The following is a 13,450-nucleotide window of genomic DNA, read 5'->3' as shown; positions in this document are numbered from 1 at the left end:
TGCGATCGCTGGTGACAGAAGTGTTCATGGCTGTGGTGACGACCTGGCAGGCAGGGATAGTTACATCTGTGTCACACTGCGAGTCGCTGGAAGGTTCTGAGGTTCGACATAGGTGGCTGATGGAGCAACCAAAGACTTGCTACGTTACGAACGCACGCAGTTAGACACCACAGCAAGGGGATATTCCACAAAGGAAAAGCAAACAGATAATTACGAACCAAAGTGAGTCAGTCGTCTGTTGGGCGGTTTTCCGTGCTGGACCAGGAACAGTGTCCAGTACTAGGTACCCAATCGCTAGCTCTTTGGTGCACATATCCCATTCGTCTACATCGCATCCTCAAGTTACTCGCAGAGAAACCGACAAGCGCCAATTACTTCATTGATCGTCTGGTCTATCTTATCTGGTCATTACATTCATTCCATTGCTTCTACAGCCGACACGCGGACTATGTGAACTATAGAATGAAACCCCGACAATTCTCAAGGGGGGGAGAGTCATCTGGAATTTTTGGCCTTACGCGGTGCAGATGATAGTCGTCGTCATGGACTTGGGCCATTACTAAACCGTTATTGGATGGGAAAGGGACCGATCGGCTTTCGCAAGGACGAAACACTATCGAGGGGAATCTAAAGCCGACAGTCTCTGAACAGAGAATTAAAAGTGGAGCGACGGGGAGGAAGAGGAGAGTGAATAAGCACTGTATCTCGATCATTCAGCAGTCAGTCAGCACTAGATCTACCGGTGGTGAGATCTTTAAGCGGCGGCATGCAATGCCGGTAGCAAGTTTCGTAAACTTGGCTCTCATGAAACGTGACAAAAGGAACGAACCAACGGCCTTCGATTGCATCCACAGTCTCCATGTTGCGGAGAAGGGAGGAGGACATTTGTGGGGTTATTTTGGATGCAGACGTGGGAGGGCAGAGGGGCTTACGAATCAAAGTATTCACAGGGGGGACTGCAATGAGAGAAGAATCTGTCGATCCATGATATGAAGAATGTTGAGGAGGGCAGGGCTGGTCGCCACACGCTCACTAAGCATTGGAAGCACCGCACCGAAGAAGACCGCCCCTAACAAACTTGCTTGCATTCCAAATGCGCGTCGATTGAGTTCACGTCTGACGTTACAGCGGGGAGAGCCCTGCGTGTCACCAGCAAATCTGCGTGTTTCAACCGTGGACCGACACTACGCAGTCCAAGGTTCGAGAAATGATGTTGACGATATTGACGGAATCGACCACCACCTTCCTTCCCGGGCAGGACTGTACGATCGATATTTGAGAATCGAGGATTCAAGGATATAAATCCACCATGGCCCGCTGCAATTGGGACCTTACACTTTTCCTGGATAGAATAATTCCAACGGCCTAAATCCTCTCTCTCCTCTCCAGACTTCTTCCAAATGTCATCCGCAACGGAATTCTTCCGCATCCCAGCGGCGGTCATCCGTCGCGCCGCGCCTCGACTTGGTTCAACCCTCATCCCCTTGGCCAACCGACCAGCCATTCCAGGCAAACTGGCTGCCATCTCTCGCGGGAAACTCCAGCGCGAAACCGAGTCCCAAACGCCAGACCTTCGCCGGTGTCTGGGCCACCACCACATCTTCCGTCGCTGCGTCGCAGCCGAGGAAGAAGACAACGCTCGTTACCGTCGCGAGACCTACGACGAAGATGATCTCGATGGCGAATTTCACCATCACCACTCTTCCACAAGCCGCAACAACTCGGGCTCCACCCCCATCCGCACCCAAATCACGAAAGCCGTCAAGGCGATGGTGCGACGACGCGACGCCGACCACAACGCATCGGCCGACAATGGGTTGGTGCGCATGGCCTCCACTCCCCAGAAACAACGAACATCCGTCAAGCACAGCCGCCATCATATATCCATGTTTGGGCTGCGCAAGTTGATGGCGTCCCAGTCGACGACACTCCCACCGCAGGTGTATGCTGCGGGTTAATATCATGGTTCCAAGACAATGGAAGGAGCACTGATGACCGAAGAACATTACACGACCTACGGTCTACGGCCCAGAGATACAGACACTTTTTCACCTTGTGTTTTTTTCTCTTCTCTATGATTTGCGGAACTGTGTTTATGTGACGATTCATGATTGAACGAGTATGAAGTTACGCATTTGTGATTTATTACTATATCCTGTTGTATATACCTGTACGTCTCATATTCAAACATCCTATGCTGCTTTCCAGACAAGCCTAATGAGTGTGCTGCTAGTCTGGAACTAAGTTGCATATTGAAGCTCCTCTATTAAAGAATTATCCTGTACATCATCACGATAACCAATACTATCGCCCCAATAATTTATAGTTCGCTCAAGTTTCATAACCTTAATTGCCTACTATGCAAGATTACTCATCGGAGACTAAACCCAAAGATACACATTCAGGGCTCGATTCTATACCGAGTCCAGAAAAACACTACCATGGAAAGTATGCTAGACACAGTGAACCTCCCCAACTCATGAGTCCACAATGCCCAATTTGATAAGCTCAACCGCCTTCTCAGCAACTACATACATCGCCGCCATGGGATTTTCGCCCAGATTATCTTTAAGCTCAATACATAGTAGTGATGCAAATTGAGATACTTCACCTAGTGCCATTTGGACTACTTTAGTATCTACCCACCGTTAAAGACAGGGCCAGGGTGAAAAGGTGATGCACCGCCTAATCTCACGTGAGAAGAAAGTATCCATGATCAGGATGTAAGCTCGTCTCTTACACCCAATCCAGCGAACAAATATTAGTACAGCCTTACCAGCAGATAGTGCTGCGCTGAGTTGGCAGACTCAATAACCAGAGATGAAGGACATAGCGACGGTAAGTGACTAGCCGAAATGATGTTCACTGTACTAGTTACACATTGATTCATTGTTTGATATGTATTATCTGCATCGATTCTGGCTTGAACTTTCGCGTCGATCGTATATCAACGAAAGTACTGTCAGGGTCAATAGCCACCTTTTCCAGAAGATACGGTTGCAATATGCATGTCTGATTCTGGCTATGAGTATCTTATTGTCTCTTTTCTTTGAGTGATGAGATAAAGGCAGAACTCCTAGTTAGCGCATACTGGCTGCCACTAATGACCAGACCCCCCTGTCACCCTCGATAGCGGATGGTTGGGGTCCGCGTAATCTTTATCTGCGAAAGACGTGATCTCACCTGCACTTGTTCAAAGGCACTAAAAGAGAATCAAGTCAATTCCTAGATATATTTTCAATGGTATTCCAGCTCTACGAAGCCCACCGATGACCCAGCAACCCGATCGGACGCGATTGACGCGCGTGCTCTTCCCGCTCTATCTAACAGCCTCCTCGTTTTCCTCGGAGAAAACATCCAACAAGGCCCACGAACGCAGATTTACGAGACAATTCTCTGCAATCAACTACTCCCAGGAAACTCGACCATCACATTCTCAAGTGATGGATGCAAAGCAAGACGGTCCAAGAGGACTTGGCTTTTCTCAAGGGCACAGAGAGATTATTAGGCGCACCGCCAAGTACGTACACCCTAACCATCGACTTTCCTTCCAATCGTGCGCCGACCTGTAGACAGCTATTCTAGTGATTCCATGGAGTATCTTTGCCGAGCGATACGGCCGCTGCCTCTCCCTCAGACTAGCTTTGATAGGCGTGTTCTGCGAGGAAGCATGGGGCTGTCTCATCTGCTGGTTTTCCACCACATTCCCCATTCGCCTCATCCTTCTGGCACCCTTATTCGGGGTGATAGGAGGCGGTCCTGCGGTCATTATCACCATGATACATTTACTGGCCGCCGGAGCCACCACGGAAGAACAGCGGACAGAAACCTTTTTCGTCATCCGCGCCATGGCAATCGCAGCAGCCATGCTGGCTCTGCTCGGCAGCTCAGCCCTCATGATCCGTCATGTCTGGGTGCCATGGTTTCTCGGGTTATTCTGTCTTCTACTCGCAATGCTAGCTACCCCGTCTGAGCCGCAGCCCGTTAGAACCCAGATCATTCCGGATGAGAACACTATCTTGGGCCCCGAACAACATCGCGTAGACGGAATGGGTACCTTGAATCCAGGGAATGGTTCCGTTGCGAAGAAGCAGGGGAGTCCTCGATCTCGACTCACAGTAGTAGCGCGGCAGCTTCACCAAGGGGCGAGGATTGTGTACGGGAATTACTCGCTCGTCATCTTACTGGGAATGTCCTTCTTGGGCCAGCTGGGCGAAGACTCGCTTCCTATGATCTTGTTGCTCTACATCTCGAAGCGATATAAATGGGAGCTCGCTGAGGTATGTATGAACAGCATACTCCGACAGAGACCAGTCCTTGGAAGAGCTCGGGTGGAGTGAGCTAACAATCCGGAGCAGGCCAACTTCCTGTGGGCACTCGGAGAAGGCGTAAGATTTGTCTGCCTAATTGTCCTCCTTCCGCAAATCAGTCGAATGCTCCTGGCGCGCTCCGGTTCAACGGCGTACAAGGCAGATTACGCGATTGCTTTGCTGAGTGCTGTGATGCTGAGTCTGGGCACTTTGCTGCTTGGACTGGGCGTTTCCATACCTGTTTCTGTTATAGGTATGTCTGCTTTTCCTCTACCTCTTTCACGCCAGAGCCTAACTATAGCTCTATCTCTCTAGGAGTCATCCTGATCTCAACAACGGGAGGACTTCAGTCGGCGCTGCGGTCTCTCGTGACCACGACGATTTCTCCCGAGGATATCAGCGTGGTGTATTCGATATTTACTATCATGCACGTCTTGAGCACCTCTTTGGCTGGACCGATCTATTCGGGCGCTTTCGCTTTGGGGCTGAAGCTTGGGTTTGCATATACCGGGCTCCCATTTATCGTGGCTGCTGCTCTGGTTGGCTTGTCTTTGCCGATGTTCGTGTTCGTTCGACCGCGCCACGAGTATGACCTAGTAGAGGAGGAGTAGATTGAATACAACCAAAGGAGTTGAAATCACAGCTTTGCCTAGGTGTTATGAACCAAGCGGGGAGCAGCTCTATACAGAATGGCAACCCAGAACAGGGCGCATAGCAATTCCACGCTCCTGAACTAATCACGATTATGTACAACTGCCTCATGGTTCATTCCATAGAGAAAATCAAGCTTCCACTTCTTCTTTTGAAACCCGGCGGAATTCTTCCCTCAGCCACGCGGCGACCGGCGCCGAACATGGATGAATGATTAGCAGACGCCACCTCAACACCGATCAACAACCCCGCATCATGCAAAGTTGCCAACACACACACACCTTCCCACCCACTTTCACCTCACTCCTCTGAAACCGGCCTAATCCACTGCTAGCAATCAATGTCAGGCAACATGCTGCCAGCGAATGATATTCATGGGTGTTGCAAGGCGAAACAGAGCCCAGGTACCTTAGTCATTGATGTGGTAGGCGATGATTGGTTCCACGAAGTATGAACAGCTCATAAGGCAGGAACTGGGTTTCGTGGACTTGACATGCTGTACGGGGGTAATAAGCTGTCAAATCCCCTCGATGTCTCAGGATGGAGGTTATTCTCCGAACTTCTCGAATACGGGGTGATTTCTTCTGCACGACGCCCGGAACCACATTCAACAGACGAAGCGAACGACAAAGACGAGTTAATAGCTGACGAAGTCAACCGCAAGAGAAGAGACAAGATTATATTATCAGCGACAGCAATGGCCGTCCAAAGTAACGGCCACAGCAACAGCAAAAGCAACGGCACGAATGGCGCATCCGTGCGATTCGCACCCCCGAAATACAGCCCCCGCATGATGAACGGCTACGATGCTATCACCGACATGGACACAGAAGTAGAGGTGGACGAATACGACCAGCCAGATGCCTCGTACGCTTACTCCTCACCCTCTTCTTCATACATAACCACGAGACAGAAATATACAAAAGACCGCTAACACGCATACCAACGATGCACAAAAGCAGCCCCTACGAAACCCGCCGCATAATCCTGCTCCTCGGGCCGCACGAACGAAAACACGCCGTCCCCGAATACTACCTACGCCAATCGCCAATCTTCACTGACATCCTATCAACGTGCCCGCACTTCATCACCCGCACCGTGCCCTGCATCCCGCTCCCAGATGTCGACGACGACCTCATCCACACGCTAGTCCACTACCTGCACACCGGCACGTACCAAACGCTCCGACCAGACCCGAACGGCGACTGGACCAAGACGGAGTACCGGCGCAGCGTGCTGTGCTACGGCCTGGCGACGCGGTACGAGCTCCTCCCGCTGCAGAAGCTGGCGCGCACGTACATGCAGAAGCTCGACACGCACCTCAGCATTTTTGATGTGCTGGGTGTCGCCAAGAAGGTCTTCGGGAAGATGGTGCCGGACTACGATCCCTGGTTCTTCGACACGTATGTGCGCGGCAAGATGGCGGATGCGTTCGTGGAGGATCGCGATCTGTTCGAGCGGCCCCGGTTTCAGTATCTGCTCGGCGTGGAGACCGGGTTCGATAAGTTTCTGGTCCGGGCGTTGGTGTCGATCTATGAGGCGAGGATCGCGGAGCTGGAGGAGAGGGCCCTCAGGAAGGGGATGCAACGGGATGGTGGGGGATACGATGAGGCGGTTGGCGATATCGGTAGTAAGGGGTTGGAGGATATTGCTGAGGAGTATCCGGATGAGCATGAGTTATCAGTCAATGGGCACGAGGAGTATCAATCACAAAAGATAGGGCTAGACGAGATCGAAGACCGACCGCCGTCGAGCGCCCACGCATCGGAGGGCTATCCCGAGTCAGTAGTGGAGGAAGAACCGACGGAGGAGTTTCCGGGCATCCCTGCTGCTACGGCTGCCGCTGCCGCCGCAGGGGAGTACGAGGGAGAGGAGCTTCCAGCCGAGAGGTACGCGCCTGTTGACGAGCCGATTGCAGAGGAGGAGCCCATCCCCGACGATGACCATCAGGCTGAGCCCGCCGAGATCCCCGCAGATGAATCTTGGAATGGATGGGGGAGCTGGGCGGCCCGCACGCGCGAATGGGGCTATACGACCACTCCCCATGAGGAGCCGGCCGGCGTCCCGGATGAGCATCTTGGCCCCGAGCCTGTCCCAGAGCCCGCTCCAGAGGAGCCGCTCCCGGATTATCCGGAGGTTCAGCCGGTGGGGTCGGAGGATCCTGCGCCTCAGGAAAGTCCCGTGGAGGGTGGGAGGAAGAAGAAGAAGAACGACCGCAAGAAGAGGAGCACCATGAGCCGGACGCGCGCGCTGTTCTCGTCGGCAGAGGAGCAGCCGCGCGAGCAGGCGGTGTTTTGAGGTCTGTAGGAATTAATATCGATGGATGTATATGCATGGGACGGCGTTACTTAGGTTTTGAGCTGGATAGTTTATCATTCCGCTGGCAATAGAATTTGATTCGTTAGTAAGATTGTGTCTTCCGTAGTGACCTGTATACATCTGGATACATACAGTCGATGGTAACTGGTCATACAGAGGATGATCAATAGTGCCGTGAAGGAAATCCCGAGCAGCGTGAGATCACTGCTATTAAAACGGGTGGTCAGATAAAGAGTTAGCGTACCTTCTACCATGAAATATACAATATCATTCAAGAGGCCGTCTAGAACAAAGGATAAATGACCACCTCCATCAACTCTGCCCTTCCTCTCTCTCGCCTCAGCATCTATAAATACACCAGAAAGCAGGCCAGCCTTCCTGCAACCTATACCCCAACCAACCTTCCATCATCACACTAACCTAGATCCCCAACATGTCTCTCCCCTCGAACGGCCGACGTAAAGTCTGCAACCGCAAACCAGTCTCATCTTGCCAAGAGAAAGAGACAGAGACAACAGGCACGATCTCACCCCCTTCCCAACCAAACTCCGAGTCACCACAAGCCCCCAGCACAGCAGCTCCCGACCCAGCAGCGTTCCCAACCACCGGAGCCCTCCCCCCAATCCCGCTCCCCTCGCGCTTCAGCATCGAACAGATAACCATCCCAGCGGAAAAGGCCAACGCGATCGAAGAGATCCAAAACACGACCATCTACAGCAACGACAACAGAACCCACCCCTCCCCGTTCCGCACCCAGACAATGTGGATCAAAGACGCGACCTACGTGACTCGAGTCGAGTGGATGGGGCCGGGGACGCGCGAGCTCCGGGGCGACGAGTGGGAGACGGTGTGCATGGTGGAGCTGTGCGGGCAATTCCGGTACGTGCGCGACGAGGTGCGCTCCATCAATCACCACCAGCCGCTCTTCGGGTATATCCGTCGGGGCGCGTCGGTGCAGTTGTTCAGTGAGTCGTTGCGGGAGGAGGAGGAGGAGGAGGAGCAGGTTGCTGATAGTAGCCGTAGTACGGATAGCGGTAGTCACGGCGACGACGATATGACGCTCGAGCGGTATCACTTTGACGGGAGAAGTACCTTCGAATGGTACGATGATCTGCTTGTGGTTTGTCGGCCTTGGTTACTGGGCATTCCGGCGCAGGAGTTCACGGCGAGGCAGGCGGAGTGGTGTCGGGGGTTTCCTGCGGCGGAAGGTAATGCGGGGGATGGTGGTGGGGGGCCCGCTGTGCCGGATTGCGGTGATGAGTGGCTTCGTCGTCTTGCGGGTGGCTTGGATGGTCGGTCTAGGGCTGTGATCAGGCCGTTGGCGTTCTCGCGTAGGGGTGAGGAGACTTGTGTTATTTGTGGTAGGTGTCATCCTTTACCTAGAAAGTCTGCTTCGGGGTGAGGTTGAAGATGTTGATCTGCATAGGACTGAGGAGATGACGACCTTTCCGCTTCTTTGGCTCAGTGAGCTCTGGATGTAAAAGGTGATGGCTATTTCTTAGATAAAGGATCATTATTCATTCCATAAATTGAAAGGAAAGTTGGGAAAGAAACATTAACTTTGTAGTAAGAGATAGCCACATTTCAAAGATTAGGTTCCTTGTATACTGAACCCTTCATAGAAGGATCAACAATGCCTTTCTGAGTATCATAATCTCCCGGCTAAATTGCCAAGGACATCGTTTGCACCCTCCCACTGTACTAATCGTTCCTCAGATGAAGACTCAGTCAGAGCATACATACCTCTATAGAACACTACTCGGGAGAAAGTATATGTATAAGTTAAAAAGTGGACCCAAGCGATAAGATAACAAACCCACTAAACCCCTTCCGGAGCACCCATCAAAGAAACCCGCTCTGCCTCGAATCCCGAGTCGCAGTGCGCATATCCGCAATCCAACCAACTTCTCAAATCATCGCAACAATTCTACCTCTCTCATCCTCAACCTCAACTTGAAACTCAACCAGTATACCAACCTACAAACCCAAACTCGACAACATAACAACACCACCCCGATCAAAATGCCCCCCGAACAACCAACAACAACAACCACCCCCAAACCAAAACCAAATCACAATCCCCTCCACTTCGAAAAAAAGAACCAATCCATGACCAAACTCCCAAATTGTGTGTCCAGCCCCAAGCCCCAAACCCTCAGATTTTCAAGCTCCTTCATCCCCTCCTAAAAACAAACCTAATGCAAAACCGCAGACGCAAAAATCACCAAACGCCCAATCCCGCACCCAACCCCACCAACACCGTACACGGCCCTCCCAAAAATAATCTACGTATCGACGACAACCCCGAAAATGAGCGTCGTGACGCGCGTTCAGAAGTTCCTGCGCCAGGCGGAGAAGCGCGCTACCGCCGCCTTACAGAACCCATCCGGCAATAAACGATCGTCAGGGCATGGGCAACAAGGGAAACCGCAAGCTGAGCGCGTGGCGCGGGTGCAGGAGGCGTTGCGGCGGGAGGAGGTGCATGTCAAGGCGACGGGGCGGGCGATACCGAAAGCCGTGGCGGTGGGGGAGTGGTTCGGGGCGCCGGGGAGGGCGGAGGAGTTTTCGGTTCGGGTCGTTACCGGGAGTGTTTTGGTGGTGGATGATGTTGAGGAGGATGAGGAGGGACGGCGGGATGCGGTGCTGAGGGCTGAGAGGATGCGGAGGGAGGTGCTGGCTGGGGTTGAGGAGGGGAGCGGGCGGGTTTTGTCGAAGGCTGCGCTGAAGAAGAGGAGGAGGGTAGTTAAGAGTTTTGGGTTGGAGTTGAAGGTGGAGGATAAGGAGGGAGCGGATGATAATGGTAATGAAGGCGATGGGAAAGGGGAAGGGGAAGAATTGCCTGAGTCGAGGACTAGGTGGGTGAACATGGTTGATGTTGTTGTCGGGTTGAAGTAGATGAAGTATGGAGAGGATGAACCGACTAGAGGGACGCTATCTGATACCCAACACTACAAGTTACAGTACCTGAAATGTTCACTACTGAGCGCGAACACATCCCGGTTGTTGAGTAGACACACACGACAGCAAGGCATGATAATCAGCATGAACTCATGCAGCAGAAGTCTCAATTGCCCATCTCGAGCAGGTCAGACCGCTACAGCGGCGATTTGGCTCATATCTCCTTTCCAATTCATCCTCTGAGTCAAATCATAGAGCATAAGAAAACCTATACAACGGTAAAGCTATAAGCATTCGTCTCGCTGAACTCAAAGAAGTGATGCTATGTAAACTAATACACAAAGGCGGGTATGCCTTACATGACCTGCTTCTGCCCATGATAAAAAGAAATGAAACATTAACAGAAGATAAACCACTGCTGCCAGGGACTCGTTACTGGATCAACAGGGTGCCAACGAAGAAATATGATATCTAACAACTGAAAAGGCAAGCGAGAGTCATGCAGGTTATGCAAAATAACAACTGCATATAAGAGGGCCGCAAGAAGCCGCAAATATAAAGAGAAGAAAATCACCCACATCCAGCACAGAAACCCTGTTCGGCGTTGGTTCAGAGTACACGAGGAGGAAAAAAGTCAGAACTATAAATCAATATGACGGGAGTAGAAAATGGGGGTAGTAAGGATTGGAAGGGGGGTAGACACTAAAGCACACACCCAATGACAAACTTTCGGAGGGACCTTTTCGAAACAAAAACCATAGTTCAACCCATTCGCTCAAAGCAGACATAACGTGGTGGCAGGAGTTTCTTCATTTATCCATTTTCTGCCAGCCATTTAGGTAGGCCATTAGACCCACTCCGAGAAGCACCACTCCCAGCATGGACGCAAATGGGCTGGATTGCTCCAGAACGTCATGTCGGCGTGACGGTGCGGCGAGTTTCGAATCTGCCCCGTCACTTCCTTTCAAGCAGGATGATGCAGCAGGCTGCAGTCGCTGTTCGCTCGGCTCAGAGATATCCTTGCCGGCGACATCTTCCGTCTCAGGAATGGGGGTGTCGGGTACATGACCATTGCGTGACTCCTCCGCTTTGGCATCGCCCTCGGCACGCTCCGCGCGCTCGCGTCGTAATGTCTCAATCATCTCCGCCAGGGACTTCCGCACTTCATTCCGTTCGCTCTCCGCATGCTGTGCCTGTTCTTTGAATATCGTAACCTGCTTTCTCATTTCCTCCATTTCCTGGATCATCGTTTCCAGACGATGTTGGATATCGTCAGTTCGGACGTCTGGCGCACCCGCTTGTTCTGCTTCAATCGCAGCCTCAGCCACGACTTCGGCAGCCGGCTCCTCCGCCGACTTCTCCGCAGGCAAGGTTTGTGTGTTCTCGTGGTCGGCATCGCTGCACACCGGTGTAGCATGCAAACCATTCGTGGTGGTTCGCATTTCCAAGGTTCTAGCCTTCTCTTCAGCGGACTCGCGGGCGGTGCGCTCCTGGATCAACATGGCCTCGAGTTCCTTGACGCGGGCGCCTTGGGTGTCAAGTTCCCGCTTGGCGGACGACAATGCTTCAATGAGCGACAGGATCTGACTGTTATCGCGGCTGACAGGCGAGCTGCCACCAAGCTTAGGTTTCTCGGTGTCAGAACGCTTCAAGGGCGAGAGAGAGTCTGTGCCATTCCGAGGTAGAGCATCCGGCTTTTCGGGAAGCGGTTGTTGTGGCGGAGGTGCTGGGGGCTCGGAAAATCGTGAAAAAGAGTCTAAACGGGGTATCTTGGGTCTCCCATTCATAGCGCGAGCGGCGTTTGTATCGGGCGGCGAGTGTTTGGGCTTTTCTTTCTCTAGTTGGCCAGGTTTCATCAAGGTCGTTAGGAACTCATCCGTCTGCCGAAGCTCCTGGGACTGCTGTTTGGCCTGCTTCATTTCGCTCTGATCATTGAATTAGTCTCTGTCGGAACCCAGAGTGGGCAGAGTCACCTACTGTAAGTCTTTTTACCACTTGCTCTATCGAAATTGGCGAGTTCCAATAATTCATCTGACGCTGTTGCTGTAATGCGTTGAACTGACTACTTGCGGCACTCTGTGCGCTGCGGTTACTCATCGTACTACCTGACCGACCGCGAATTTGTAATAGAGGTTGCGTGAGCGGCGACGGAACAAGCCCGTTTCCAGCGGAAGGATCCAAGTCTCCCAACGTGAGATCGAGGATGTTGGGGATCGAGGCATAGATTCCAGCATGTTCGACTTTGGCGGACACCTTGTGATGGACAATAGTTTTCTGATCTTCACTAACAATGTCTATTCCGAGTTCTAAAGTGTCGTTTTCACGCAGTTCATGAGGATCGGATTCGCGGTTTTCTTGAGACAGGCGCTTGCCATTGACGAATGTGCCATTGGACGATTTGACGTCACGGATCCATACCTTGCCGGTCTTGTCCGCCCAAATCTCGGCGTGTTGTCGTGAAAGCACTTTTGAGTCGAAGAACCCATTCACAGGCGTAGGCACTGTTTTGGCATTGGTCTGTCGGCCGATGCGTATCACGTCCGGGTAAAAAGGGACAGTGATCTGTTTCTTCTCGAAGGTACCGTTGATGGGCAAGAGGGTCAAGATCGCAGGCGGATCACCCTGCGATACGCTCGCGGCGCGGAGACCATTCTGTTGTTGTGAAAGCTGCATCATGTGCTGGGAAGGAACAATGGAGGGTGGTTGATGGACCGCGGACATGGCGCCCGGGCCTGAGGAAAATGCCGGCATGGGTTGCGAGGAAGGCGCGATGCCCCTAAGGGACTGCGGCTCGGAGTTCGAGGTATGCCAGAGATTTCTCGCGGGTTTCTTCTTGCCCCAGGTATTATCGGGAGCAGGTTGTACGGCGCCCGGGTTCTGTTCGGTCAGGGCAACCGTGGTCGAGGTAGTGCCGTTTGATCGGAGGGACGATGAAGAATTCGATCTCTGGACGGTCTTGCGCGGCATAAATGTCCGAGATACTTCTTCCGCGTCCATTGAAGAGAAAGCACCTTGTCCTCCGTTACCAGTATCGAACCATCCCACGCGAGGCCCCGTTTGCACACTAGGTGGTGATGCCACAGCAGTCATGGAGAAAGATAACGGGGGGGGAAGAGGCGCTAAGTGTCGAGAAATTTGGTACGGGAGGTTTTTATCCCATAGGCGCTTGTCCGGTCGACGGTGAATGCGAGGAAGGGCAGGAGAGATGAATTCACTCGGGCGACAATCGGCAGCTCAGACTCGTCGCAACAGATCCTCGAGGTGAAAGAAAT

General features: G+C 52.5%; 6 protein-coding genes across 6 annotated transcripts; 5 read left to right on the top strand and 1 right to left on the bottom strand.

Annotated features, from left to right (window-relative positions):
• Positions 1–1,400: 1,400 nt before the first annotated feature.
• BO97DRAFT_372843 (uncharacterized protein) lies at positions 1,401–1,784 on the top strand (the record flags this gene model as incomplete). The annotated part of the gene is made up of 1 exon (XM_025692879.1): positions 1,401–1,784. A coding segment is annotated over one exon (384 nt), but the record flags the coding sequence as incomplete, so codon positions are not given.
• A 1,485-nt stretch (positions 1,785–3,269) lies between these two features.
• On the top strand, positions 3,270–4,727 carry BO97DRAFT_456473 (uncharacterized protein). The gene is made up of 3 exons (XM_025699171.1): positions 3,270–3,520; positions 3,577–4,280; positions 4,356–4,727. Exons 1-3 carry the CDS (start codon positions 3,448–3,450, stop codon positions 4,623–4,625), a joined length of 1,047 nt encoding a protein of 348 aa, XP_025549464.1. The 5' UTR covers positions 3,270–3,447; the 3' UTR covers positions 4,626–4,727.
• Positions 4,728–5,658: 931 nt separating this feature from the next.
• Positions 5,659–7,272, top strand: BO97DRAFT_444745 (uncharacterized protein; the record flags this gene model as incomplete). The annotated part of the gene is made up of 2 exons (XM_025698487.1): positions 5,659–5,828; positions 5,924–7,272. The coding sequence occupies 2 exons, from the start codon at positions 5,659–5,661 to the stop codon at positions 7,257–7,259; spliced, it is 1,506 nt and encodes a 501-aa protein (XP_025549463.1). The 3' UTR covers positions 7,260–7,272.
• A 435-nt stretch (positions 7,273–7,707) lies between these two features.
• BO97DRAFT_456467 (uncharacterized protein) lies at positions 7,708–8,761 on the top strand (the record flags this gene model as incomplete). The annotated part of the gene is made up of 2 exons (XM_025699170.1): positions 7,708–8,572; positions 8,646–8,761. The coding sequence occupies exons 1-2, from the start codon at positions 7,714–7,716 to the stop codon at positions 8,759–8,761; spliced, it is 975 nt and encodes a 324-aa protein (XP_025549462.1). The 5' UTR covers positions 7,708–7,713.
• Positions 8,762–9,178: 417 nt separating this feature from the next.
• On the top strand, positions 9,179–10,175 carry BO97DRAFT_444744 (ribonuclease P subunit p20 family protein; the record flags this gene model as incomplete). Its single annotated transcript, XM_025698486.1, has 2 exons — positions 9,179–9,408; positions 9,493–10,175. Exons 1-2 carry the CDS (start codon positions 9,303–9,305, stop codon positions 10,173–10,175), a joined length of 789 nt encoding a protein of 262 aa, XP_025549461.1. The 5' UTR covers positions 9,179–9,302.
• A 697-nt stretch (positions 10,176–10,872) lies between these two features.
• BO97DRAFT_140948 (putative cytoplasm to vacuole targeting Vps64) lies at positions 10,873–13,362 on the bottom strand. The gene is made up of 2 exons (XM_025690097.1): positions 12,156–13,362; positions 10,873–12,103 (listed from the first exon to the last, which is right to left on the bottom strand). Exons 1-2 carry the CDS (start codon positions 13,266–13,268, stop codon positions 10,988–10,990), a joined length of 2,229 nt encoding a protein of 742 aa, XP_025549460.1. The 5' UTR covers positions 13,269–13,362; the 3' UTR covers positions 10,873–10,987.
• Between the last annotated feature and the right edge of the window lie 88 nt (positions 13,363–13,450).

The sequence above is a fragment of the Aspergillus homomorphus genome, assembly GCF_003184865.1.
Source record: "Aspergillus homomorphus CBS 101889 unplaced genomic scaffold BO97scaffold_30, whole genome shotgun sequence".
Lineage (NCBI taxonomy): Eukaryota > Fungi > Ascomycota > Eurotiomycetes > Eurotiales > Aspergillaceae > Aspergillus > Aspergillus homomorphus.
Note: the sequence above shows the minus strand (reverse complement) of the source record. Positions and strands in the feature narration are given on the sequence as shown.